Source organism: Cetorhinus maximus, chromosome 13 (assembly GCF_964194155.1).
Source record: "Cetorhinus maximus chromosome 13, sCetMax3.hap1.1, whole genome shotgun sequence".
In the NCBI taxonomy this organism is placed as follows: domain Eukaryota; kingdom Metazoa; phylum Chordata; class Chondrichthyes; order Lamniformes; family Cetorhinidae; genus Cetorhinus; species Cetorhinus maximus.
This window is the reverse complement of record NC_135891.1, coordinates 101,825,047-101,848,753: the sequence shown is the minus strand read 5'-3', so window position 1 is coordinate 101,848,753 and position 23,707 is coordinate 101,825,047. Positions and strand designations below refer to the sequence as shown.

The following is a 23,707-nucleotide window of genomic DNA, read 5'->3' as shown; positions in this document are numbered from 1 at the left end:
GGATTTAGCAAGATGAAAAGCTTCAATAGCATGTTTCATTTTTCAGCAGTACTCAAGTTCAGTACTAGCAAATGACTAAATATTAAAACATTATACCCTCCAAGTTGAAATATTTTACATTGCTAAATTCCTACATTGGTAAATGAAATAACTTTCAAAATAAAATTAGTTTAAAAATATAAAAGTAAAATATAACTTTCTATTTACAGTACATCCTGCTCACCGCATGCTTACCAAACCTCCCCCTCACTGATCCTGCTAGTCGCTGCAGATCCTCCCAATTCCTAACCCTCCAAGTTGCGGCCTCTTCCTCCCCATGCCAACCGAGTTGTGATCTCACCCCGACCCTCTGAGTTGCAGCCTCTTCGCCCTACCTACCCTCTCACTGAAGCTCCTTCTCCCTGACTCACTCTCTCTCCTGGACTTGTGTTTCTGTTCAAGATCCAGATCTGATTGGCTGTGGAAGTGCCGAGCTGGGGCTGCTGCAATCCATGCTTTTATTTAAATGCTCCTGTTTGCCACTTCCCTTTCCTGAACCCTCACTCTGAGCGACAGCGTGGGAGAAGAGCAGCGAGGCAGGAACAACTTAGACAGTTGTTTTTAAAAGAAACGGATTGTTGCAGTCCCAGCTCAGAACTTTTGCACCATTGCAACTCGCACTTGCACAGCATTGGAGCTCAGGCTTTGGGTCAGACCTGGATCTTGAATGGGAATGCAAGTTCAGGAGAGAGAAGTGATGAGTTGGGGAACGGGAAAGGCTACAGCTCAAAGGCCGGGGAGCAAGGAGAGGCCTCAGTTCAGAGGTTGGGGAGTGGGCCTAGAGGGGATCCCATGCCAACGCCATCTATTTGGGTATACGTGGTGTCATTAAATCGGAGCTCGACTGCACAAGTTGCTAAGTTTATAAGTTCAATGAATACAGATTCAGACATTGATGGTGCATCAAGATCACAACTCAAAATAGGGAGAGGCTGCTCCAAAATGATGCCAATCAGGTCACATAGGAAATTATGTTAAAACAAATCACAGAATTTTAACTGCACAGAAGGAGGCCATTTGGCCACTCGTGCCTGTACTGGCTTTCCAAATGAGCATTATGACCTAGTGCCGTTGCCCTGCCTTTTTCCCAAGCCCTTGCACACTGTTTTTGTTCAAATAATAATCTAATGCCCTCTTGAATGCCTCGATTGAACCTGCCTCCTCCACACCACACCTCGCGACACTGAGATTACAGGCCCCATGAACATACCGACGTTAAAGTAAAACAATGTTAAACGTGAACTTGCTGCACTTAGCTTTTCTAATAGCCTTTTCTCAAACGGTTGCTACTGAGACTAAAAACAGGGAATTTCAATGTAATATTGGTGTGAATAAAAAGTTGGCTGAAAGAAAGGATTAAGTTGCAAGGAAAGATTAGAGAAACTGGGACTCTTTAGCCATGATGGAAGTACTTTAGGATAAACTGAGACCAAACCAATGCTAAACTAGAATTAACCGAAACTGGTGAAAGGGCAGTTTAATATATTTGTCATGAAGAGCTTTAAATAAAGAGTAATCAACACTTGGAATGCTGGAAGTAAAAAAGTTGTGGGGGATAATGTAAGAACATAAGAATAAAAGAAATGGGTACAGGAGTAGGCCATTCGACCCCTCGAGCCTGCTCTGCCATTCAATAATTCATATAATTCATGTGTGAGGAAGAGAGGTAAAGAGTGTTTATTTCTCTCTTGAATGAATGAGCTCAGCTGGGCTGACTGGCCTACTTGTACATATTTATGTTGTGATCCATTATTTTTATTTCTGTCTCCTTACTGATTTTCTGGCTTTGTAAGTCTTACTCTGTCAATATTACTTGATCATAGATTCTTTGTTTCCATCATGTATACCTTTTGCATGTCTCACTGTTTACTTTCTGAGAGTTTCTTTCAGCCTCAAGCCTGTTTAATGCTATGAATATGACTTATACTATATTATAGTACCAAACCACCCCCCAAATACTTCAGTGATTGCCATCTTGTGTGTTAGAAGTGAAGTTAAATGTGTATTGTTTCTTTCACTCCCAGTTTCTGATTGTTTTTAAATCTTTGTAGGTGGAAGTTTATCAATGCGGAAGCAAGGACCCGGTTCCAGTACTTCAGACAACAGCAGTAAATGGAAATCCACTTTCTCTCCAATATCTGACATCAATTTGACCAAGAACTCTGACAACGCATCCCAGTCAGCATCTGCTTTATGCCAAGCATCTCCTTTTGGCACCAGGCCTATTACAGGTGAACTTTCAGTCAGTGATGCTAAAATGGGATCCCATCAGAGGAAACACATCACCACCCCAGTCTCGGTGGAGGAAAATGGTTGTCATGCAGCCTCACCTATCACTTTTAATTACAATTCGGGACGATCTGCAGATATCAGTTTACATGATTATAATGAAGGTGCTTGTTTAGCTCGTAAGACTTCAGAGATGGTGGGTCTGAATTCCAGTGCACTGTACCAGCTGACCAGGAACAAAGCTGACTCCAGTATTGACTCAAATCTCTCTTCAAACAAGAAGCAACCAGATGGGTTGACTGGTGCAAAGGGCGATGAGCTGAGCAAGTCAGGGGTCAAAGGTAAAGAAAATGCGGGAGGAGTAAATTACTTGGGAGGCCAAATGGAGAAAATGCAATGCTATTTAATATAAAGATGAATAAATTACATGAAAGGGAGTAGGAAATGTAAACTAGCTAAAGCCTTTTTTTTTCATTTCAGTGACCATTATCATGTTGGGAGGAATATTGGGCAGTTAAAACCATGCTAGCTGCAGTTTTTCAGACAGCTAACCATGCACTATGTTCAATTCAGTCACAATCGCACCATTCTGTTGGAGGTTCTTTTCCTGGTCAGCTTACCACAGGATCACAGTACCCTATGGGATTGCAGGGAAACTCAAATTCCATTGTCTACCAACAGTATTGCAGTCTTTCTTTGGATCAACACCAGTTTGCATGGTTCCTGTTACAGCTGCTGGTGCTGGGTTAACTAATTCTTGCACTGTTGCTAGTTTCTCCACTACTGGTATTGCTGGTGGGACTGCAGGAGTTGGGTATGCCAGTGTACTGCAATGAAAAGGGTTGGATTAGCAACTATAAAGTGGGCTTTACGTTTTAATGAAATTCCTAGATTTTGAAGAGGAAGCCTAAAAGCTTTGCCAGAATACTAACAAGTTTATTAAACTTCAGAAATACTTGGAGTGGCAGGAAGATACTTTCAGATCAAAGCTCCCTTGCCCTGTTCCATAAACATTTCCTTCACTCTGACATGACCATTTGCCATAAGGCCACTCTCAGAAGAGCGCCATTTACTGTGTGGTAAACTGCTTGAATGAATACAGTTGTGATCATGGAGACATTTTTCTTAATAGTCAACTTTCTCTGACCTAATGCACAACGAGGGACAGTTTTGCATTGTAGCCTCATGCCCACATGGATTGAAACTGTGTTGAATTAATTTTCTGTAGGATGTTAACAGATAAAGTTTCATTAAAATAGGTTGTATTTGAATCCATATCTCAGATCAGAAAGGCCACTGTAATCAACATCAAAATACAGTTTCCAGTCTATACTATAAGTTTAAGACCCCACAATTCTTCTTGTGAATCCCTGGTTATAAATGATTTTATATGGTTTTGTTATGGTACAGTTGGAATTTGCTAATTATTTCTTTACTTGGTGTCTTTTGTTTCTTAAAGGACTAGAACATTGAGTTCTGCCTTTCTGCAGACACTGATTTGCACATTACTAGACCAAAGATTGCTTACTAAAAGCACACTTGCATGACTAATTCTTTCGGCCATTACTGCAGGACAACCTTATCATGCCTCAAGGAGCCATTAATGTGGTACAAACTTTGCATGATGGTATGTGGAGTATGATAGATAAAATTAACTTGCAGCTGATCCTCATTTGGGGGTCAGGGGGTGGTGGGCTTCTAGGAGAGGGAGAAAAAGTGAGAGCGCTGCTTTACCTACTGCTGCACAAGTTCAAACGTATTGAAGTTCAACCTGTTTAAACTGCATTACGCACCTTTGGCAGGACTTTCTACTTTGATTTCTCCCAAATTTAAAGATACTTAACCATAGAAACTAAATGTGTCAGTGCCCACAAAATAATTGTTGGAAACAAATCCATTTTCCAAGTACTTGCAAAACCCTTTTGACTCAACTGATAAATACTGCAACAAAATGAGCAATAGGTTTTAATTTAGATACATAACATTTAATGCGTTCCTTCATGGAACAATTTGCATTTGAAGCATTTTTTTTTGTTTCCTAACTGGATCTCCACAATAAAGATTTCTTGGTGAGATTTGTATATTCTAGCAGGATTGGCTGCTGTAGCTGATTTTTAAGTGATGATCAATACCTTGAACATTACTGTCATTTCATTAGAAAAATGATACAATTCTGTTAGTTAGCTTGTGGAGGAGATCTACTAATTTTGTACTGTGGGCAGTATATAGAGTTGACTAGCTATGTATTGCAATGCCACTCGTATTCATGAGTTCGCCAGCAATAATTAAAAATTGTTGATAAGAAAGTTACTTTTCCAAGGCTTTCTGTCTTACATTCATTAGGACAAAGGCAAGAATGTCAAATTTCAAATGATCACGACAGTTTATACTCTAGGACAAAAGCGTGGTGATTGATTGGCAGAGGTGTTGCTGTAGGTTCCCCAAGCTCCCAGGTAATTCAAAAAAAGTGCAAGGCTTGAACATAGTCCTTTGTTTGCAAAAAACGGGTCCCTTTGTATGTGTATGTTTCTTCTTCCAAATGTAAATGAGTCACCAGCTCAACTGATTGTCTTAAATTGGTTGTTAATGTAGCGATCAATGCACTCAGGATTGTTCAGCAAGTGCTGCCCAATTGCAGAATCATATCTAACAGATGTTTTGTTTTGGATTTTGCACACACGGGCTGGTTTAAGATGAGATAAGTAAGATAATGACTCTCCCGTATAAAACTGGATGACTGGCCACCCTAGTGAGTTGCGATGGGAGGAGGTGGGGAGGGTTGTAGGAATGGCAGTAGTGGGGATCTGAGGCTGGAAGCGGGCTACGATTGGCAATGAGAAGCAAAAGGCTTCCTTGGGTGCAGGGGCAGCACCTCTGCTGCTCCTGGCCCACAAGAAACGTTAACGCTGTTTCTGTCTCCACAGATGCTGCCAGACCTGCTGAGTTTTTCCAGCACTACTTGTTTTTACTTGCACTGTGGGACTTGGGTTCCATCTTTCTTTCTTTCACTATCCCAAGGAAACTCCTGCAGCAATGAATCTTGCATCGGGAGCCTGATTTAATTAGTTGCCCCCGTCTCTCTATGGCAGGACTCTGATGTCTTGACATCCACTGCTGGAAAAATGACATCAGCGAGTACACAATGTGTTGGAGATGTGTTCCCATATTTAAGTCTTTAATCTCCCTTGAACTGCTCCTGTCGGGTGGGAGGGTGGTGGTGGAGAGAGAGAGAGAGGTTCATCTTGAAATTATAGAGTTGCATGTACCATTGGATTTTCTCTGCATTGTGACTAAGAAGCTGGAAATTACAAAATTGAGTTGCTGTAGCACTATCAATAGTGGGAGAGTATAATTACAGTAAGACAAGTTTACATAGGCTATTTTCATCTATTGATGTGAACTTTGGAATTTATAGTGGGAAAATATTTATACCAAAGACTGACCATAAAAACAAATTTAGGTTTTAAACCACGAGTGCAGACATATAAAATTTCCACAATATTAGCAGTGATAGTACACCTAAATATTGGTGATTAGAACTAGGACCTGGTATTGGGGTTTGCAACAAATTTAACGCACAATATGTTCTGATTGCTATTGAAAATGGCAGGGCTAAAAATGTATTGACTACATGTCTAACTATTACAATTCCAGTTCTTTGTAATCTTTTTATACTGCAAGTCATTCAGAAAACCCAGTGTCATGGCCAAGCAGAATTATTTAGGAAAAATCTTGATTGGCAGATGATGATGAAATTGCTGTTGTGAGCAGACTACAAATCTCTTTACCTCGCATTCCACAACATAAGACAACACTTGTACCCTTTTTGGCAATTTTTTTTTTGTTGGGTATGTTTATGCTACATGTAGAGTATCTGAAACCCACAGGGCCGGTTGTATTTCAGATTTCAGATCATTTCGGTTTTCAGATACCACATATAGGCCTAGGCCTACTTACATTACAATGGCCGAAGCCTAGGCTAGTGATAGCCTAAAGTAAATAAAATGGCTAGAAAAGTAAGACATACCACTGAATAATAAAGACAGGGTACCTGTAATAAATTCCCACCCATGTTGCCATCTGTGATCCTGCATGTAGGAGAGGGTTCACAAAGTAAATAGTGCAGACAAACAACTAAAATTACTGTAATATTAAAGTTCTGGTGCGGTCGGCAAGGTTCATGTCGCTCAGGTCAGAGACTTCCCATGCTAAAGGTCGATGAGATTTTTAAAAAAATGCAGTTTTGGATGTGTTTGGTTTTCAGATTTACGGATAAAGGATACTGGACCTGTCTGTTTCAAGATGATGAGATTTGTCCATTCTGTCTTTCACAAATAATGATTTCTGATATTGCTTGAGGTTGTATCTCATATGGCAGTGCTGCTTTTAGTGAAACATCAGTGGCAAAAATTATCAACACATTTCTTTCATGTAGGTGACCATATACAATAACGTTTTTCCTAGCTGTAAATCTAGATTAACATTCAAATGCAGGAAACAGTATCGGGCACAAAAGTTTTCACCCATTTCGTATGTGATAACTTTTTGATTTTTTTTTGGTCCATTTGGTGTACCATACTGAGTTAAGTGCATTATTTTTCAAGTTCTTTGAATTCAGTTCCTCTGAATGTATAGGGATAAAAATAGTTGTAATATTTTGCCTTTCCTAAGGGCATGTTCGTTAGGGTGGGAGGAAGTGTTCGATTCCTTGCTTAAATAATTCAACTCCTTGAACAGATGTGGGGGGTATTTCTAAAACAACACTGATAAAGGCCTGGGATCAGTTTGCCTACACCATTTTGTGGTTGGGGGATATATCATTATCCATTGTATGCTGATCTTTTGGGAATAAGGAGAATCAATAATTTAGTGAATTTTCCTTTGAGACTGTTCAATTTTAAATGGTCAAGGATGTGTGTACAGTGACTTCCCCAAAAAAAGCAAGAATGAGTCACGGGCTGGAGAAGCTGTTAAAATTAATTTACGGGATGTGGGCATCATTGGCTAGGTCAGCGTTTATTGCCCATCCGTAATTGTCCTTGAGAAGACGGTGAGCTGCCTTCTTGAACCACTGGAGTCCACATGCTGTAGGTACACCCATAGTTCAGGGATGGAGTTCCAGGATTTTGACCCAGCAACAGTGAAGGAACGTCGATATATTTCCAAGAATGGTGGGATAATAGGGCGTTTTTCTCGTTGAAAATCAGATAAGTCAAAAGGCTGTCATCCAAATACATCTTGTGCTCTTCGCAAAATATAGAGTAAAACTTCTTCACTGTGGATTTCCTGGAATAATGCTGAATTTTATTTGGCATCTTTACTGATCACCTGTTTCCTACATTACAACCGTAGCTACATTTAAAAAGTACTTAATTGGCTATAAAGTGCTTTGAAATGTCCAGTGGTCATGAAAAGTACTATATAAATGCAAGGTTTTTTTTGTGGCTTACACTGGTAAATATTTTCCCATACAAAAGGATTGTTTTGTAAGGGTGTAAAATAATGTCAAGAAGCCTTCTATTATTCCTGGTCCAACTCTGACCATAGATCCCACTACCATCTTGTGGCGAGTTTTTGAAGTAACCAAAAGTTAGTGACACTCTCTGCCTTAACTAATAGTGGAAAGAAAAAGATGAACTATGAAGACAACAATTAGAAACTGCCTATTTCATGAATTTGTAGGATATAGAATTGTTTTCACTGTTTCCTGCACTGAATTACTGGCCTTAAGTGAACTAACATGATATGGACAGCAAATGCAAAGAGGAAAAGAGGACACTTCCAGAGAACATAAGAGGTAGTGGGGAAATAAATCACTTGGGTTTCTTCTGCACAACTGTAAACAGCCAGCTGCAAAAACTTGGCATAAGCCTGTGTAGTACAGAAAAACCCAAAAGCAGAATTAAACACTTCGTTATTCTCTGGAACCTCAGAAACATTTTTATACTGACCATTGACTGTGGAGAAACCATGTTGTGTTTCCTATGAATTATCATTACCATTCTTAGTGTGGATGATCTACAAAATTAATCATTTTATTGGATTGCACTGACAATGTACAGGTTGTGCTTGACTTTCCTTGCTCATAACAACTGATCATGCTTTTTTAATGCCAGTCTCATTTTATTGGATTATTGCAATTTACCTTCAGCTGCTTCCACAGTTGAATGAAAGAAACTAAATTCAGTATTGGACCTTGCATCCGAGAAAAAGAGAAGCCTGATGTCATGAAATCTTAGTATTGATCTTAGTGTTCCATATGAAGTATGTGATCAGTAATCAAATTCTACAGAAAGTGTTGATGGACATGACAGATGCTTGCACTATTGACCATCAAAGTATGATTTGGAGGGCGTGGCATTCTAGGTTTTTCTTGACCATGCTAGGTGGCCATCCTCCAAGAGCTGTGCTTAAGAAGACAGAACAAGAAATTGACACTAGTTATGTCCTCAACTAAAACTAGCACCATATCATCTTGTGCCATTGATTCTGGGGTTTCAAGATCAAATGTTTATTCAGCATTGCAGTTCCACCTCTGGTAACAACAGCCTCTCCTCGAGTTAGATCTGAGCACTGCAACCAACAGTGGTGTCAAAATTCTGCCTTTTTTTGGCAAGGATTGATGCTGAAATTTGAGTACGGAGTGTCGACAGCAGCCTTTATTGGTATCAATACTGCCCAGTTGCAAATCAAACATTATTAAGTAATATAAACTTGACCCCTGACAAAGTAAATCGCAATGATGCCCGTTGCTACAGTGTATTTTTCATTGATGCTAGCCAGCACTTAGTATTGATGCTTTAGGTATTGGGATCTTTTGTGTTCTAGAGCTGTATCTGGAAGATCTTCCATTCTTAGTCAACTCTGTATCCTGCAAAATATTTTCCTAATTTGTACTGATTTGGCTACCTGAAAGGGGAAAAAGAGGGGGTAAACCCAGTTCTCTTGTTGTATCCTTTTGAACTTCTGCCTTAGTTTCATGAAATAGGGCTTGGAAGGGTTATGTGACTAACTGTACTTCAAAATTTATTCTTGGATTGGCTCCTTAGGTTGCAAAGAATCTTGAGACCTGAACCAGCAGCAGAGAAGATGGGGAAGAAACTTACCTCTGTTGTTGTTTGAAGCCGCCACTCTGCCTATCCACCCTCTGTAAATTGAAAGATGCAGGATAAAGAATTGACAATGCTGGGGATTAATGCAATGTCTCATGCTGCAGATGGGGATAATTACTTTTGGGGTTCATTGTATATCTGTTCAATTCACCCAAGCTCCCTGAAGCATCCTGCTTAAGAAGTGAACACCTTTTATGTGATCTCAAAAGGGGATTGCAATGCTTTCTGATTTTCAAACTCTCAATTCCAACTTGTATTTGAAAGAATTTGAGCATGCTTAAAAATAGTTTGATATATCAGAGATTAGCTGGCTGCTATTGACACGACACACACTTCCACATGGCATTTCATCTACAACAATGAGATTCCATGCATAAGGGAAGAGTTACCATATTTTTGTCAACTCCCTAGAGCTTGCAGGACAAGGGGCCACAGGTGCTAACTGGTCAAAGACAAACTGAGACAAATATGCTTGAAGCCAAGACTGATCAGTAACTAGAACCGTCTGTAAGGTGGGGTAGTGAAAGCAAAATCATGAATCAAGGAATAGCTAGATGATATGACAGGGAGTCTAGATTCCTAAGCATGGATGTGCCAAATGGTCCCCTCGTTTGTACTTATTTGAAGCTAAGCGCCATCTTTAACTTCAAGAACATTGGAAGGGCAAGTGGACGACACCTAATGCCCTGAACACAGGGTGCACTTTTCTTAAAAAAGCAGATATAATTTCAACACAACCACTGAAAGCAAAGGGTATAACCATTTGCAAAAGGTAACTGATGTAGGATTAAACAGTGAATATAAATAATCACTGGGTTTTATTATACCTTAAAAGAAATTACTTCTTCCATTCCAATCCACTTTTGAATTCAATGGTCTTTCATGTGGCCAATTGAATAATCTAAAAACACAACTAAATAGTAAATGGCATTTGGTTTAATTTTGCCATTGTAGTATTAGCATTTAGACCATATTACTACAATTCAATGTCAGTGATTTTGTGAAGCGTCCCAAAATATTTTGACATGAAGTGCAATTTAACAAAATGTTTACAGTATAATATTTTAGATAGGAATGAACTCGCTAGAACGCACAAGGCCTTGGGAAATGATTCAGAACTGATTCACAGAGATAAAGGCTCAGGGTTAAAGGGAGAGCTACAGCATAGCTGGGCAAACTAACTAGGTGTGTAGGAGTTGATTTCTGAGCTGGTGAGGGGTTAAATTCTTCGATCATGGTTTCTGTTTCTGAATGCTGTCCAGAGGCCCCTTTCCAGACAATGCGTACATGTGGTCATCTGGTGAGATCAGGGATCTGCCTCAGTGGTGGTCTTCGTCGTTGAATAGTGCAGTAACAGTCATGATGTAGGTGCACTCGTCAAGAATAATCACGCTGCCAAAATATTAAAGGGATGCACGTGTTTAATTTTGGAGGAAAGAAAAATTTGGTGTATGGGCGCAGAGAGGAGGGAACAAAACTATTGCAAGTAACCAGTCTGGTTGATGCTATCATGCTTTAAAGTATTATTTACATTTATATTTTTATATAAATAGTGTATTTCTTTTCCTTACATGTACTAGAAATTGGCTGAAAAGGAGAGTTGCTATGCTTTGGGTAACCTGAATTATTTTGCTTTTTTATAAATCTATTTCCTTTTGTTGCTTTTACTGTGCTTGCTGAAAAATGCTGAAGGTGTGGGCTTAGCTGCTGTATTGATGCTTTGCTTCTTGCTGGACAAAAATCTTTGAGCTGTTTTTTTCTCTCCTATTTCAGGTATTTTTAACCATGTGGTGCCTTCAGTCTCTTCTCATCAGTTTGGAGCCAATTTCAGCAATGTTCCAGTATCTAGTAGCACGATGTTAAGCTTTAACCCACTACAGACTGTTCCTACTACTTCTCACTCATTTCTTTCTGTATCTTCCAGTACATTATCTTCCACTGAGAGCAGAGTGGCCCCCTACCTTACCCGAGCACCTACACAGTCTGTGCTTAACACACCTCCCCCTAATATTTCCTTACCGCCACCCCCTCCACTGTTAAATTCAAACAGTTCTGATCCTTCTCCTTTCCGTAATATGTCCACTGTTAGCGATGGGTACTTGCCTTCATCCATTTCTTGCTCCTCTTCAACTGCTTCTCTTCCATCTGCTAACACTGCATTGGCCATGAAACTTGCATCTTTGCAGCCCAAAGCTTCTCACCCTTCCTTCACAGTGCATCACCCACCTTTGCCACGTTCAGCGCTTGCTCAGTCAGCACCTCTCATCCCTCAGTCCAGCACAAATACATCTGCAATGTGGGTCACACTTGGCATGCAGTCTCCTTATGCTACACATTTCTCTGGGGTTAAGCCTCGATAAGAACTTGCGTACTTTATCAGTCTTATAAGGTAAGGTTAGAAAAATGTGCAAGGTTAAAACAATTTATCAGAATGTGTACAGCTATGTGAGAGATATCTTGGTGAAATATAAACACTAGGAGTGTATAAACTGAATAACTTTGCAAAATTAAGATATCTAGATAATCCCATTTATGGTTTAGGAATGTTGTATTTTTCTTTATGCAGTGTAGCCATATGCTTCAAATTGGAAATGCAGATATAGATATCTCCATTTTTAAAAAAAAAGCTCCCCAATTCAAAGCAAAGTTCCAACGTTAAGAGAAACAAAGTTAACAGACGGAATTTTACCATCCCGTTGTGGCTGGGGTGGGGCTGTAAAATACAGCGAGCCATTGAAAAATGCATTGGCTTTGGGACCATAAAAGCCCATTGGCATAAAATTTCGCCTGGCATTTCAGGTTTGTGACCTTTCATTAGAACTGGGAAAGTCACAGGCCTGAAATGTTAATTCTGTTTCTCTCCTCACTGATGCTGCCTGACCTTGCTGAGTATTTCCAGCATTTTCTGTTTTTATTTCAGATTTCCAGCATCCATAGGATTCTGCTTTTCCAACAATAATATACTGGCATAATAATTAATATGGCATTGAAAAATTCAGGATTCCAGCTTGATTATTCATTTGAGTTTCAGATGAAGACTTATCCACTGCGATATACATGCCTTTTTAGTGGAAGTTTTCTCATTAACATTAAAAACACTAATTTGCTGTTCAGCTAGTATTAAATTTACACCTGCGATGTGACTATCCAATCAAAATATTTAATCTGTCTCAAATTGTTGAATAGAGTTCGCTCATGTTGATGCTTAAAAGGTGAATAGAGAGTTTCTTTCTCCTTTGCCTAATCATCGTTTGTTTTTGAAGCTGAAGTATGGTGCAATTATTAATGTAAGGTAGATGATGTATTTTTTTCCCTTCTATTTCTAGGTAATTAGGAATTCTACCTCAAAACAATGTGACCTATGCAAGGACGATGTGGACCAACTTCATCCACTTCCATCAAACAAAAGGTGCTTGAGTGGCCTGCAAACATTGTTTTGCTTCTTTACTACTGGAAAATAAAAGCAAATACATTTTACTGTGAATTGGTTTTAGTGTTGCTGCAAAAAAAAGGCTCCTGTTGTATGGCATTTTAGAAACTATTTATCTTTTTCCCAAGTAATTGGGATTAGTCATTGTTCCAGCAAGCCTATAGAGGCTTTGAAGTGTGAAGTGCAGCGCACACCAGCATTCATTTGTTAGCCTGCTGTTGGTGCTATTTTAACCACCATAAACTGTGCCTCTGTGGGTTTTGATCCCTGGTGCTTTTATTCTGAAAGGTGGCATACTAAATTGTTAGCTGAGACTAGTTTCTCTGAAACAAGTGATATCTTTGTAACATTTTGTATCACCTGTTAACAGTTTGGTACTTGATGCAGATGTTGCTCAGCCGCCTTCAGTTTACTTTATACAAGTACAATCCTGCTCTTCTCTTCCACTGATTTGTCTCTGGTCTTTTGTATGTTAAGTGATTGTTCACGATAACACGGAAAAATACTGTCATCACTGTCTTTTTCTCATTAATTTAATGGTGTTTTATAGCATTGTAAATTGCAGTTCATACAATGTAATCTAATACCATTAGATAAAGATCTATTATACATTTGAATTATTGCTGTGTAATTTTAATTGTAAGCAATAGCACATTGATTTTTCTGGTAAACTTAGTATACAATGAAGTGTAAATTTTACCATTTTCTACACATTTTGTTCAAGAAATATGTATTATGTATAAACAACCCAAGAGAGCAAAATGTGAAAAGGAAAACTGAAATTTAAAATGCAATGGGATTTCATAGACTGTAGGTCATTTTAAAAATGTATTTTAAAAATTTCTTTTTCACAATGTTTTATACATTTAAGGTGGGACATCTTTACTAATCCAGTTTTAAAAAGTACCTCAAGTTTTTTAATATCCTTACAAAAGTTCAACTTTCTGGTTAAAGAATTCAACATTGGATTGTGCTTGAAGCTAAATGTTTTTTTTCTTTTATCAAATTATTTAAAGCTTTGTTTTTTTTAAAAAGGTCTGAAGCAAAGAAGTTGCAGTAATTTTTTATGTAATTATATTCACTAACCAAACTGCAGTAAGACCAATGCCAAGCATTTTTGTAAGTATAATGAAATGATTAACTAAGTAACTGAGGGTGACATAAAGGCTCTTAGGCCAGCAAAGAACTGTGCTGTTTGTTTCCAGGTGGAGCTGATTCATGTGCCCTGTATTTTTTGCAGTGCAGCACACGGGAGCCCATATATCTCTTTTTGAAAACAATATCCAGCATGTTAAGAAAATAAATAACCTATAAAATGGGTGAGGGTGGGGGGAGGGTGCGCTGGGGAAGGAGACGTATCCTTAGGTTCTGCTGTTTTGAAACCACATTGCAGTTTAAAACTGTTGTATTTTACCTGAGTGAATTAACTGTTTTTGCTTTTGGGATGTCCAGAAGATTGTTTAGCTATAGTGGTGGCTGTGGGAATTTTGAGTTTGTGACTGAGTAATTGTAATAAAATGAAAGCTTGTAAAGTGTGAGCAGAAATGTTGACTTTTTACAGTATGGAGGAACCATGGTTCTTGAAAAGTTGAGCTTGATGGTCCTCCAATGTGCATGCATCTTGATGCATGACTAGCGCTAAAATAGCGACACGTTTCCTACTTGTTCAGTGCTACATAATGCACAATATAGTTTAAAGTAGTAAGTGTTCAAGTGCAAACATTGATTGGACACCTTCCACTGACTGGTTGCCAGCTTCAGTGCTTAGTCATGTTAATTTTTTGACCTTTACTTGAAACTAATATTTATTCAAGTTTAAAAGACCATAACGTAGTACTGTAGAGAGTTGTACTTCCCTTTCTATATTCTGACATATTCCTGGGCAAGACCTCATAAAATGCGTCATAAGGTCTTGGGAAGAAGAAAGATTATTGGAATGAATCTTTTGTATTCTTCCTTTTTGAAATAGCTAAGAGGGCAATTGAACTAGGAAATAGTTGACTAAAATTAGACCTTTAGTCTGTTATTGGTACAGATGCAATAGTTATCAGGTATTATAAACTCTGCTTTTGAGGTGCAACAGGTCAAATAAAATAAAATTCAGAGTACTGTTCTATCGAAATAGACACTAAAACTGTAAGAAATCTAAATTATTCAAGAATATGGTGTTTAATTGGATTTCAGTCCCGTAGAACCTACTTTGTAGAGTCTGGTGATGTTGACTGCAAATTGAATATTCGGGTATTACATGCTACCAGAAATTTCATGGAAGCATATATAGGAAGATGATGAATCAATTATAAATTTGGCTTAATTTTTGTACAATGTGAAAATATTCATACTAGTACATGGTAGATAGTTAGCTCACCAGTAACCAAGTGAAACATCAAACAGTGGCAGGATGTTCTCATAAGTAGCCTTAAATTTATAGGTAGATTGAGGTGTAATTACATGCTGTGAAAACTGAGCCATATAACTTAATAGAAAAAAGGTGCATTTATGTCATTTTATGTTGGTTTATAGTAATCAAACAAACTGCTTTTCAGAAGCAGTCAAAATCAATTTGTACAATCCATCAGGGGTGCCTCCATCATGCAGAAACTGTAAATGAGATTGCCCCTTAAATATTGAACATCTATTGTGATCTGTACACTATTTATCAAGTTCAGTTTACTGTAAGGAAAATCTTCTGTACAAAGTAATACTATTATTTTAATATATATGTATATTACCAAAATGCCTGAGATATATTAGAAGCTATTACCTAATTTTCTTGAGTATTCCCAAATACTTTGGAGGACAATATTTTCTGTTTGTAACAAAATTGTACATTTTACTCGTTCGGAAAAAGGAGAAACCTTTTCCAAGTGTCCCTGAACCACCCCAAGGCACAGATGATATTTTTCAGCACTGAAAGGTAATGTCCATCATATGCTGGATTTTACATATTAATTGTATTTTGCATATATCTTTCACTCCCTCAACTGCACTTAGGGGTATTTGAACATAATTTTACATTTTAAAAATGCTTATGTTGGGAAAAACATTTGAGATACAAGTATATTTTAATCCTCATCGCACTGCATCCTGAATGAGCATTTAAACAATGTATATATAACTATCTAAATTCATATGATATAAAATTTTACAACTTCATTTAAATCAAGTAGCCAGTGAGTTGAGATTGCATGAGTGTTAGGTTTGTTTGAAATTAACCAGATAATACAAATTAAAAAGCCAGAAGTTCCATAAATATGAAGTGTGCTGTGATTGTGGAATATGATAAAGGGGAATACAATATAGTGTTAAGACTCCTGATTATTTCGGGCACATACTACCCCCAAAACATTTACAAACAGGAGTTAGGACTATTAATTCAGCAAATTTCTTGAATTGAAAACTGAATACCTTAGTTGTAAGAATCTGAACTTTAAATGTTTTTCCTCTGGACTCCTCAAACTCCTTATAAGCTTTAGACATCTCAGACATAGGTTTTCATCACTTTGTAGTATTTGACCAGAAGGCTACATATTATCCTGTGTAAGATGGACGTTATCTTTAAATACACAAGTGGAGGATGAATCATATATTCTTTGCACTTGTACCGTACAGTCTGTCTTTTTGTGGCTATAGCTTATATTGTACAATGCTGCTTGGTGTGGAAGAAAAAAAGCTGTCCTAAATAAACACAATGTTAAGGAAATAAAATCTGTGGTTATTTAAAAAACTCTGAATATACAAAATTTGTTCAATATGTACAGTTGCGAAAATGATATTGCTCAAGAATTAGCTTGTGACTATTTTGGCATGGCTGTAGAATTTGAAAGAGAGCTAGATATTGACATTGACAGCTGGTTCAGTTGGCTTTTTCAAATTTTTCATAATGTAGACTTGGTGCATATACTGTGTGGTAGGGAAAGGGATGTTTTTGTGATTACAGTTGCCTAGTGCTTATTACATTTTGTGAAATTTGTGAAGGTTAAATGGCAAGCATTCTAAAGATCTCATTGTTTTCTTTGTATGTAATGTTATAATGGAACTACTCTTTATTGTTTTTTTCTGCCATTCCACCCTTTTCTAAAGTACTGTAAATCCAGTTAAGTTGCAACTACTACTAAAATGTTATTTTGGAGGAATAAATTTTCTTTGGCCTGGCATTTTTGACATTTTACCCCCAAATTATTCTTGAATTTTGTCTCTGGTGTTTGCTTTGTCAAGCAATTATGCTTTTAAGGGTTTTTTTTTGCTTTTTAATAAAGTTGTGTATTTCTAAATGTAATGTTGTGTATTAATTGCAAAAAACATATCTTAGGAGCTACAAAACGTGTCTAAGTTTTCAATTCAACGTACGAACATACGAAATAGGAGCAGAAGTAGGCTATTCAGCTCCTCGAGCCTGCTCTGCCATTCAATAAGATCGTGGTTAACCTGTTTGTATTTCAAGTTCTTCATTCCCATCTACCCCCGATAACCTTAGATTCTTGTTAGGCAAGCGAACCTTAGATTTTTGTTAGGCAAGGGAATCAATCTACCTCTGCCTTAAAAATATTCAGTGACCCCACTTCCACTGCCTTCTGAGGCAGAAAGTTCCAAAATCACACAGCCCTCTGAGTGAAAAAAAATTCTTACCTCTGTCCTATAAGTTCTATTAGTTTCCTCAGTACCGCTTCCCTAGTGATTGTAATTTCACCAAGTTCCTCTTTCCACTCCACCTATTCCAGTTATTACTGGAATGTTTTTGTATCCTCTGTAGTGAAGATGGGAGCAAAATATTTGTTCATTTCATCCACCATTTCCTTATTATCTACTATTAACTCCCCATTCTCACTCTCTAGAGGACCAACACTCACTTAACCTACTCTTTTTTCCTATTAAAATAGCTGTAGAAACTCTTGCTATCAGTTTTTACATTTCTAGCTAGTTTCCTCTCGTGCTCTAATTTCTCCTGATTAACCTTTCAGTCATTCTCTGCCGTTCTTTATATTCTGACCAATCACCTGACCTCACCTTTGCACAGTTATTGACCTATCCCATAGCTTAGTATCCCAGTTAACTTCAGCCAGCTTAGCTTTCATGCCTACATAGTTGCACTTATTTAAGTTTAAAATACTAGTCTTAGACGCACTCTTCTCCCTTTCATACTGGATGTAAAATTCAATCATAATGTGGTCACTACTACCTAGCAATACCTTTACTCTGAGGTCATTAATTAATCCTGTCACATTACACAATACCAAGTCTAATAACCTGCTGTGTGGTTGATTTCAGAACATGCTGTTCTAAGAAACTATCTCAACCATACTACAAACTTCTCACCCAGGCTACTACTGCCAATCTGATTTTCCTAGTTTATCTGTAAATTAAAATCACCCATGATTATAGCCGTTCCTTTATCACAAGCACCCAATATTTCTTATATACTTTGTCCTACGTTGTGGTCACTGTTAGGGGGGCACTCCCACTAGTGACTTATTTCCCCTAATATTCCTCATCTCCTCCAAACCAATTCTACATCCTGATCTCCTGAATCAAGTTCATCTTTAACTATTGCACAAATGTCATCCTTGATCAACAGTGCTACCCCTCCACCTTTACCTAGCTTCCTATTCTTGAATGTCGTTTACCCCTCAAAATATTCAGGACCCAATCCTTGTCATAGCTGTTTGTAATCAACAATTAAGTCACCGTTACATCTGTTGTTTAATAACTTCATTGTCTAATCTACTTTTCCAAATTATTTTCATTGCAGTTTCAATTGTACCACACTTGCAGCAGCAGAAATTCTGTGCAGTATAATTTCAACATTTCTGAATGTGTTCACTTATACAGTAAAATGTATAACAAAAATATTTTAATATTGATAGTACAGAAACCCCATGCAGGAAGTTCCTAATATTGGGAGGATTCCAATATAATCACAGATAGAAAAGTCGTCTTGGACCATCCCAACTCATCCATCCAAAAACTAGTCCCATCACCACCCCCTCCATCAACCCTGGCATTATAACATCTATCTTGACTATCTCACCTGTCTATAACCAAGTGTTGATCACTTTGTATACTAAACCTCATGGTAATGGTGCTAAATTTGTCTTTCACTCGTTTAAACTTATGACCTCATCTTATCATGGTTTAAATTGTGATGTTCTAGTCTTAAATAATTTCAATACTATTTATTACTTGCACTTGAGACCTGTTCTTGCTTGTTAATCTCTGAAGATCCCACGAGTGTCCAATCATTCCTCAACTCATCATCTTGTGGCACAGAGGTTCAGCCTTGTAGTTTTCTGCAGTATTTTCAGAGTTTGTATGTTTTTCTTGTGACTCATTAACCAAAACTGGACACACTAATGCACATGTAGTCTAGTTTTAACATAGTTCCTGCAATTTGTACTCCACTGATTTATCAATATAGTTTAGCTTTAGCATTGTTCTTGCATTATTAATTACTGCTGCAGAGTCATTGGATATGTTGTGTGTCTAGTTTTATCACCAGACCTTTTTATAGTCCATAGATATTTCAACGCCATTCATGGAGCACATGCCAAGTTAGCTCAGTGGCTAAGGGGGAGTTGGTGGCATAGTGGTATTTTCACTGGACTGGTATTCCAGAGACCCAGGGTAATGCTCTGGGGACCCAGGTTCAAATCCCACCACGGCAGATGGTGAATTCAATAAAAACCATTGTCAGTTGTTGTAAAAACCCATCTGGTTTACTAATGCCCTTTAGGGAAGGAAATCTGCCAGACCCACAGCAATGTGGTTGACTCTTAAAATTCCCCCTGAACAAGGGCAATTAGGGATGGGTAATAAATGCTGGCCTAGCATATCCCATGAACGAACAAATAAAAAAAAAACCACTCTGAACGAGAAGGTTGTGGATTTGCGTTCCATTGAAGAACTTAAGCACTTCTGTGCCATTTTAGGGAATGCTATAGCGTCACAAGTGCTATTTTTCAGTTTTCCTACTTAGTAAGATGTAGGGAAAAGTAGAGAAGTAGAGGTATTGTGTCCTGACTGACTTCCATACCCAATAGCGGCAAAACAGATTATCTCTCATATTGTGTATGCAAATTAGCAGTCTGTGTAAATACATTGTGATTCATTGGCTATGAAGTGCTTTGGGATGTCCAATGACAAAGATGCTTTATAACTGCAAGTTCTTAACTGCATGGATTCCTGCAGGTTCAGCTATGACCTTTTAGTGCACTCCAGCCTGAGTTGTGGTTAAAGGCCCACTCCAGATTTGAGCACATATCTAGACTGACATTCCAGTGCAGCGATTGCAGGTGGTCATCTTTAGAATGAGCTGTAAACTGAGGCCCCTGTCTGATGTACATAAAAGATCTGATTGTTCACCTGTTGTTTGGGCCAATATTTATCCTTCAACTCACATCACTAAATCAGATTATCTGGTCATTTATATCACTGTTTGTGGGACCGTGCCGTTTCCAAATGGGCTACTGCATTTCCTACAACTGTGACTACACTTTGAAAGTACTTCATTGGCTGTGAAGTGCTTTGTATAGCTTGAGAACCATTTCTCCAATCCACACTCATGCACCGCTGCCCAAGATAAGCTGTGATGATGGGTGAAGTCACCAAAGTCGCACACTTTACATCATGTTTCTTCTATAAGTACCACTGGAAACCTGGTTGCAGCATTTCCTTTTCTAGGCAGTGAGCTGCCAATGTTGGATTTTGCCAATTACCTCATGCTGAATTGTAGGTGCACAGGATATGCATTTGTTACTGCAGTTAATGGCCTCCAGTTGTTCACCCTCTTGATGTTAGTGTCTTTAATTTCTCATTCTTTACAGGACTTTTTTGTACTTGAATATCATTGAGGTTGCTATTCGGACACTCATGTTTGTATATCCACCCAGGCTAAGGAAAAATTATTGAAACCCTTTAGGCTTTATTCTGGCACACTTTTTAAGGATGTGCTCCATTTGCAGGTGGTTTCTTTTGGAGATGTTAAACCAATGTTTGCCCTTGTCTGGATGTAAAAGATACCATGACACTATTCAAAAGAGGGCAGTTCTTAGTGACTTGGCCAATATTTATCCCTCAACCAACTCAGATTTTCTGGTGAATACCATACTGTTGTTTTGTGGGACCTCGCTGCATAAAATTGTGGCTACACTTCAAAAGTTAACTGGTTATGAAATACTTTGGGATGTTGAGTTTATGAAAAGGTGCTTTTTAAAAGCAATTTCTTCAAATAGCTTGATAATTTCCCATAACAGACCACACCTTAGATTGAGATCTGTCTTTCACACTGTTGAACTGACTTGAAATCACCTGGTTCTAACAATTTAGGGAAGGAAATCTGTCCTTATCTGGTCTGGCCTACATGTGACTCCACACCCAGAGCAATGTGGTTGACTCTTAAATGCCCTCTGAACAAGGGCAATTAGGGATGGGCAATAAATGTTGGCCTAGCCAGCGATGCCCACATCCCATGAATGCTACTTTGAGTTAATTAATTTTATTCAAAGTGTTTACTGGGGTAGTAGTCAGGAAATATACGTTTTACCTAGAGTAACAGAAGGTAATCAACCATTTAGTATAGGCTTAACTACTGAAAAGATTTATTTACAATATACATGATTTGCAGAAGCAAAACTCTAGATATAATGCTACACAGCATAGTGATGAGACAGACACTGATCAGGTAAAGTCTTGAAATGAGTTGCCTACATTGCACCCCACTTTATACTGGTGTTACTAATTTTAATGCTGAGCACTCAAAAGGTTCTTGTTTCAGACCATTTGTTGAACAGATTATTTTGAGATTAAAACACATAAGATCTCACTATCATAACATCTTTGTAAACAATGGAATAACTGCTTGGTATTGTCACAGTTTTCCTGCAAAATCAAACTACCTATCATGCAGATTTGTTTTCAGCATTAACATTACTATGTTACACTCAGCTCTTGACACCTTACAGATTTATTCCCCCCCCCCCCCCACCCCCGAGTAATCCTTATTTTGACTAATTGATCAAAAAATTATTTGAGACACACTTTCAGTACACTGCTTTCACTTCATGCATTGTGTTGAATTGTTTGGTGTTTGAGCAGTCAACAGACACAATCACTGAATAGTTAAGCCAGCGTGTGATGACTGAGAAAGAAACTAAACTGTAGGCAAGCAGCTGGAAGTGAGAGAGCAGACATTTTAAAGCAGTGAATAAAACTCAGGTTCAGACATTTAACCTGGTTCAGATCATCTCTGTATCCCTCTAAGGAATAAAAAAACAGGCAATTATTGTAGATCATGCCTGAATCATGACCTGATGCTTGAGCGAAGCAACACTAAACTTGTCTGGCGGGTATCAAAACTCAAGTCCTTAAGATCCCTGCAGGCTAACATAGAGAATGCAAGCGGCGTTGGCCAAGGCTGGCTAGCCTTCCAAATATGTGGCTGAACCTAAGGTTTAACTCTTTTAGAGAAAGTGTCTGGATTATAGGAAATGTCTCTCTCTTCACACTCCCGAGGGTGATATCTTTGGTTCTCACCTTCACCTTGGAATGTGGCCTTGCATTGTTTAAGCAGTCCACTCTGTTTCTTTGGCTGAACCTAAGGTTTATGTGGATCAAGTTAAATGGGATGTCAAACCCTTAACATCTACTGGGGCTTTAGACCTAAAGACTTTAACTTTCAAAATTTCCAAGTCCTTTTTTAATCTTAAACTGATTATTTCCAAATAGTCCCTGAAAACAACTTCCTTGATTGTCAATGTAAGAAATCAAAAGAATGTTCAAAGTACACAGGAGCTTCATCAGCATTTTAAATGCAAATGGTAAGTTAACATTGAGACACACTGCCAAGAATATAGGAAAAGCAGGTTTAAAGAACTAGGTGGTTACATCAGACAAAACCCATTATAGACTTCTTACTGATTCCCAATGGAGTTTGGTGAGAGAAGCTATTGAGGAATTTCTAGGTAGATTTGGATTGAGATTTTCAGTACAGAATGACAAATGCAGATACACATTTTCCACTCCCCCTTTAATTCATTTCTGAATTTTAAACTCTTACATTGGCGCTGCAAGTAGTTAAAATTAGCAGTTTTCTTAGTACACATTTGCTATCAAAATTAGGCCATTGAATGTAAAACTTTGAAATTTACTAATTGTCTTACAGCAGGAAAAGGCTTAAAATTAAAGTCAGAAAATGCTTCTATTTTGACCAAAGTAATCCATACCCCAAAACATGGAAAGTTGGTTTAGTGTGAGTTCAGCCTCTTAAGGATACAGGTTCTTATTCAAGAAAACAATATGCATTTAAAAAGTACCTTTAACATAAAACATCCCAAGGTGCTTCACAGGCTTATTCTAAAACAAAATTGCACCAAACCATGAGGTGATATTAGGCCAAATAACCAATCTGGGTCAGAGGTAGATTCTGAAGAGTGTCTTAAGTGCAGAAGAACAGTGGATGGTGGTTATCGAGGTGCAGAGAAGCAGGTACAGCCACCAACTGTGCAGCAATTAAAATTTGATGCACAGGAGAACAGATCATAGGTTGGTGGGGCTGGCACAGATTATAGAAACAGGAGTGAAACCATGGAGGAATTTGAAATAAGTATTCCTTAATCAGGAGCTAGTGTAGATCAGCAAGTGTAGAGGTAATGGGTGTATGAGATTTGCTGCCTGTTAGGACCAAGGGTGAGAGATAAGCTCAAATTTAGAGGGTAGAAGATGGGAGTCTGGACAACAGTACATTGAGATATGTATCTCTGGCATTTTTCATTGCACTTAAAAGAAATTAAAGGATTTGTGTACAACATTTTATTAGTGAGATCTGTTTCCAAGTAAAGTGACATCTGAATATCACGTTATACCTCAGAAAGACAATGGAACAGAAGCTGCCATGAGTGTTGCA

The 23,707-nt window shown here is 38.1% G+C and overlaps 1 protein-coding gene across 7 annotated transcripts in view; it reads left to right on the top strand.

Annotated features, from left to right (window-relative positions):
- The window catches only part of dot1l (DOT1-like histone H3K79 methyltransferase), a 113,493-nt gene extending 96,409 nt beyond the window's left edge, over positions 1-17,084 (top strand). For 2 of the 7 annotated variants that reach the window (XM_078555897.1, XM_078555902.1), the window contains exons 27-29: positions 2,091-2,609; positions 11,154-11,769; positions 12,707-17,084. In XM_078555897.1, the coding sequence (XP_078412023.1) occupies positions 2,091-2,609; positions 11,154-11,740 (1,106 nt within the window). In that variant the 3' untranslated portion in view covers positions 11,741-11,769; positions 12,707-17,084. Of the gene's footprint in view, positions 1-2,090; positions 2,610-9,096; positions 9,318-10,933; positions 10,973-11,153; positions 11,770-12,706 lie in introns of those variants that run through there. The other 5 variants (XM_078555898.1, XM_078555900.1, XM_078555903.1 and 2 more) reach the window with 5 other exon arrangements.
- The last annotated feature ends 6,623 nt before the right edge of the window (positions 17,085-23,707 follow it).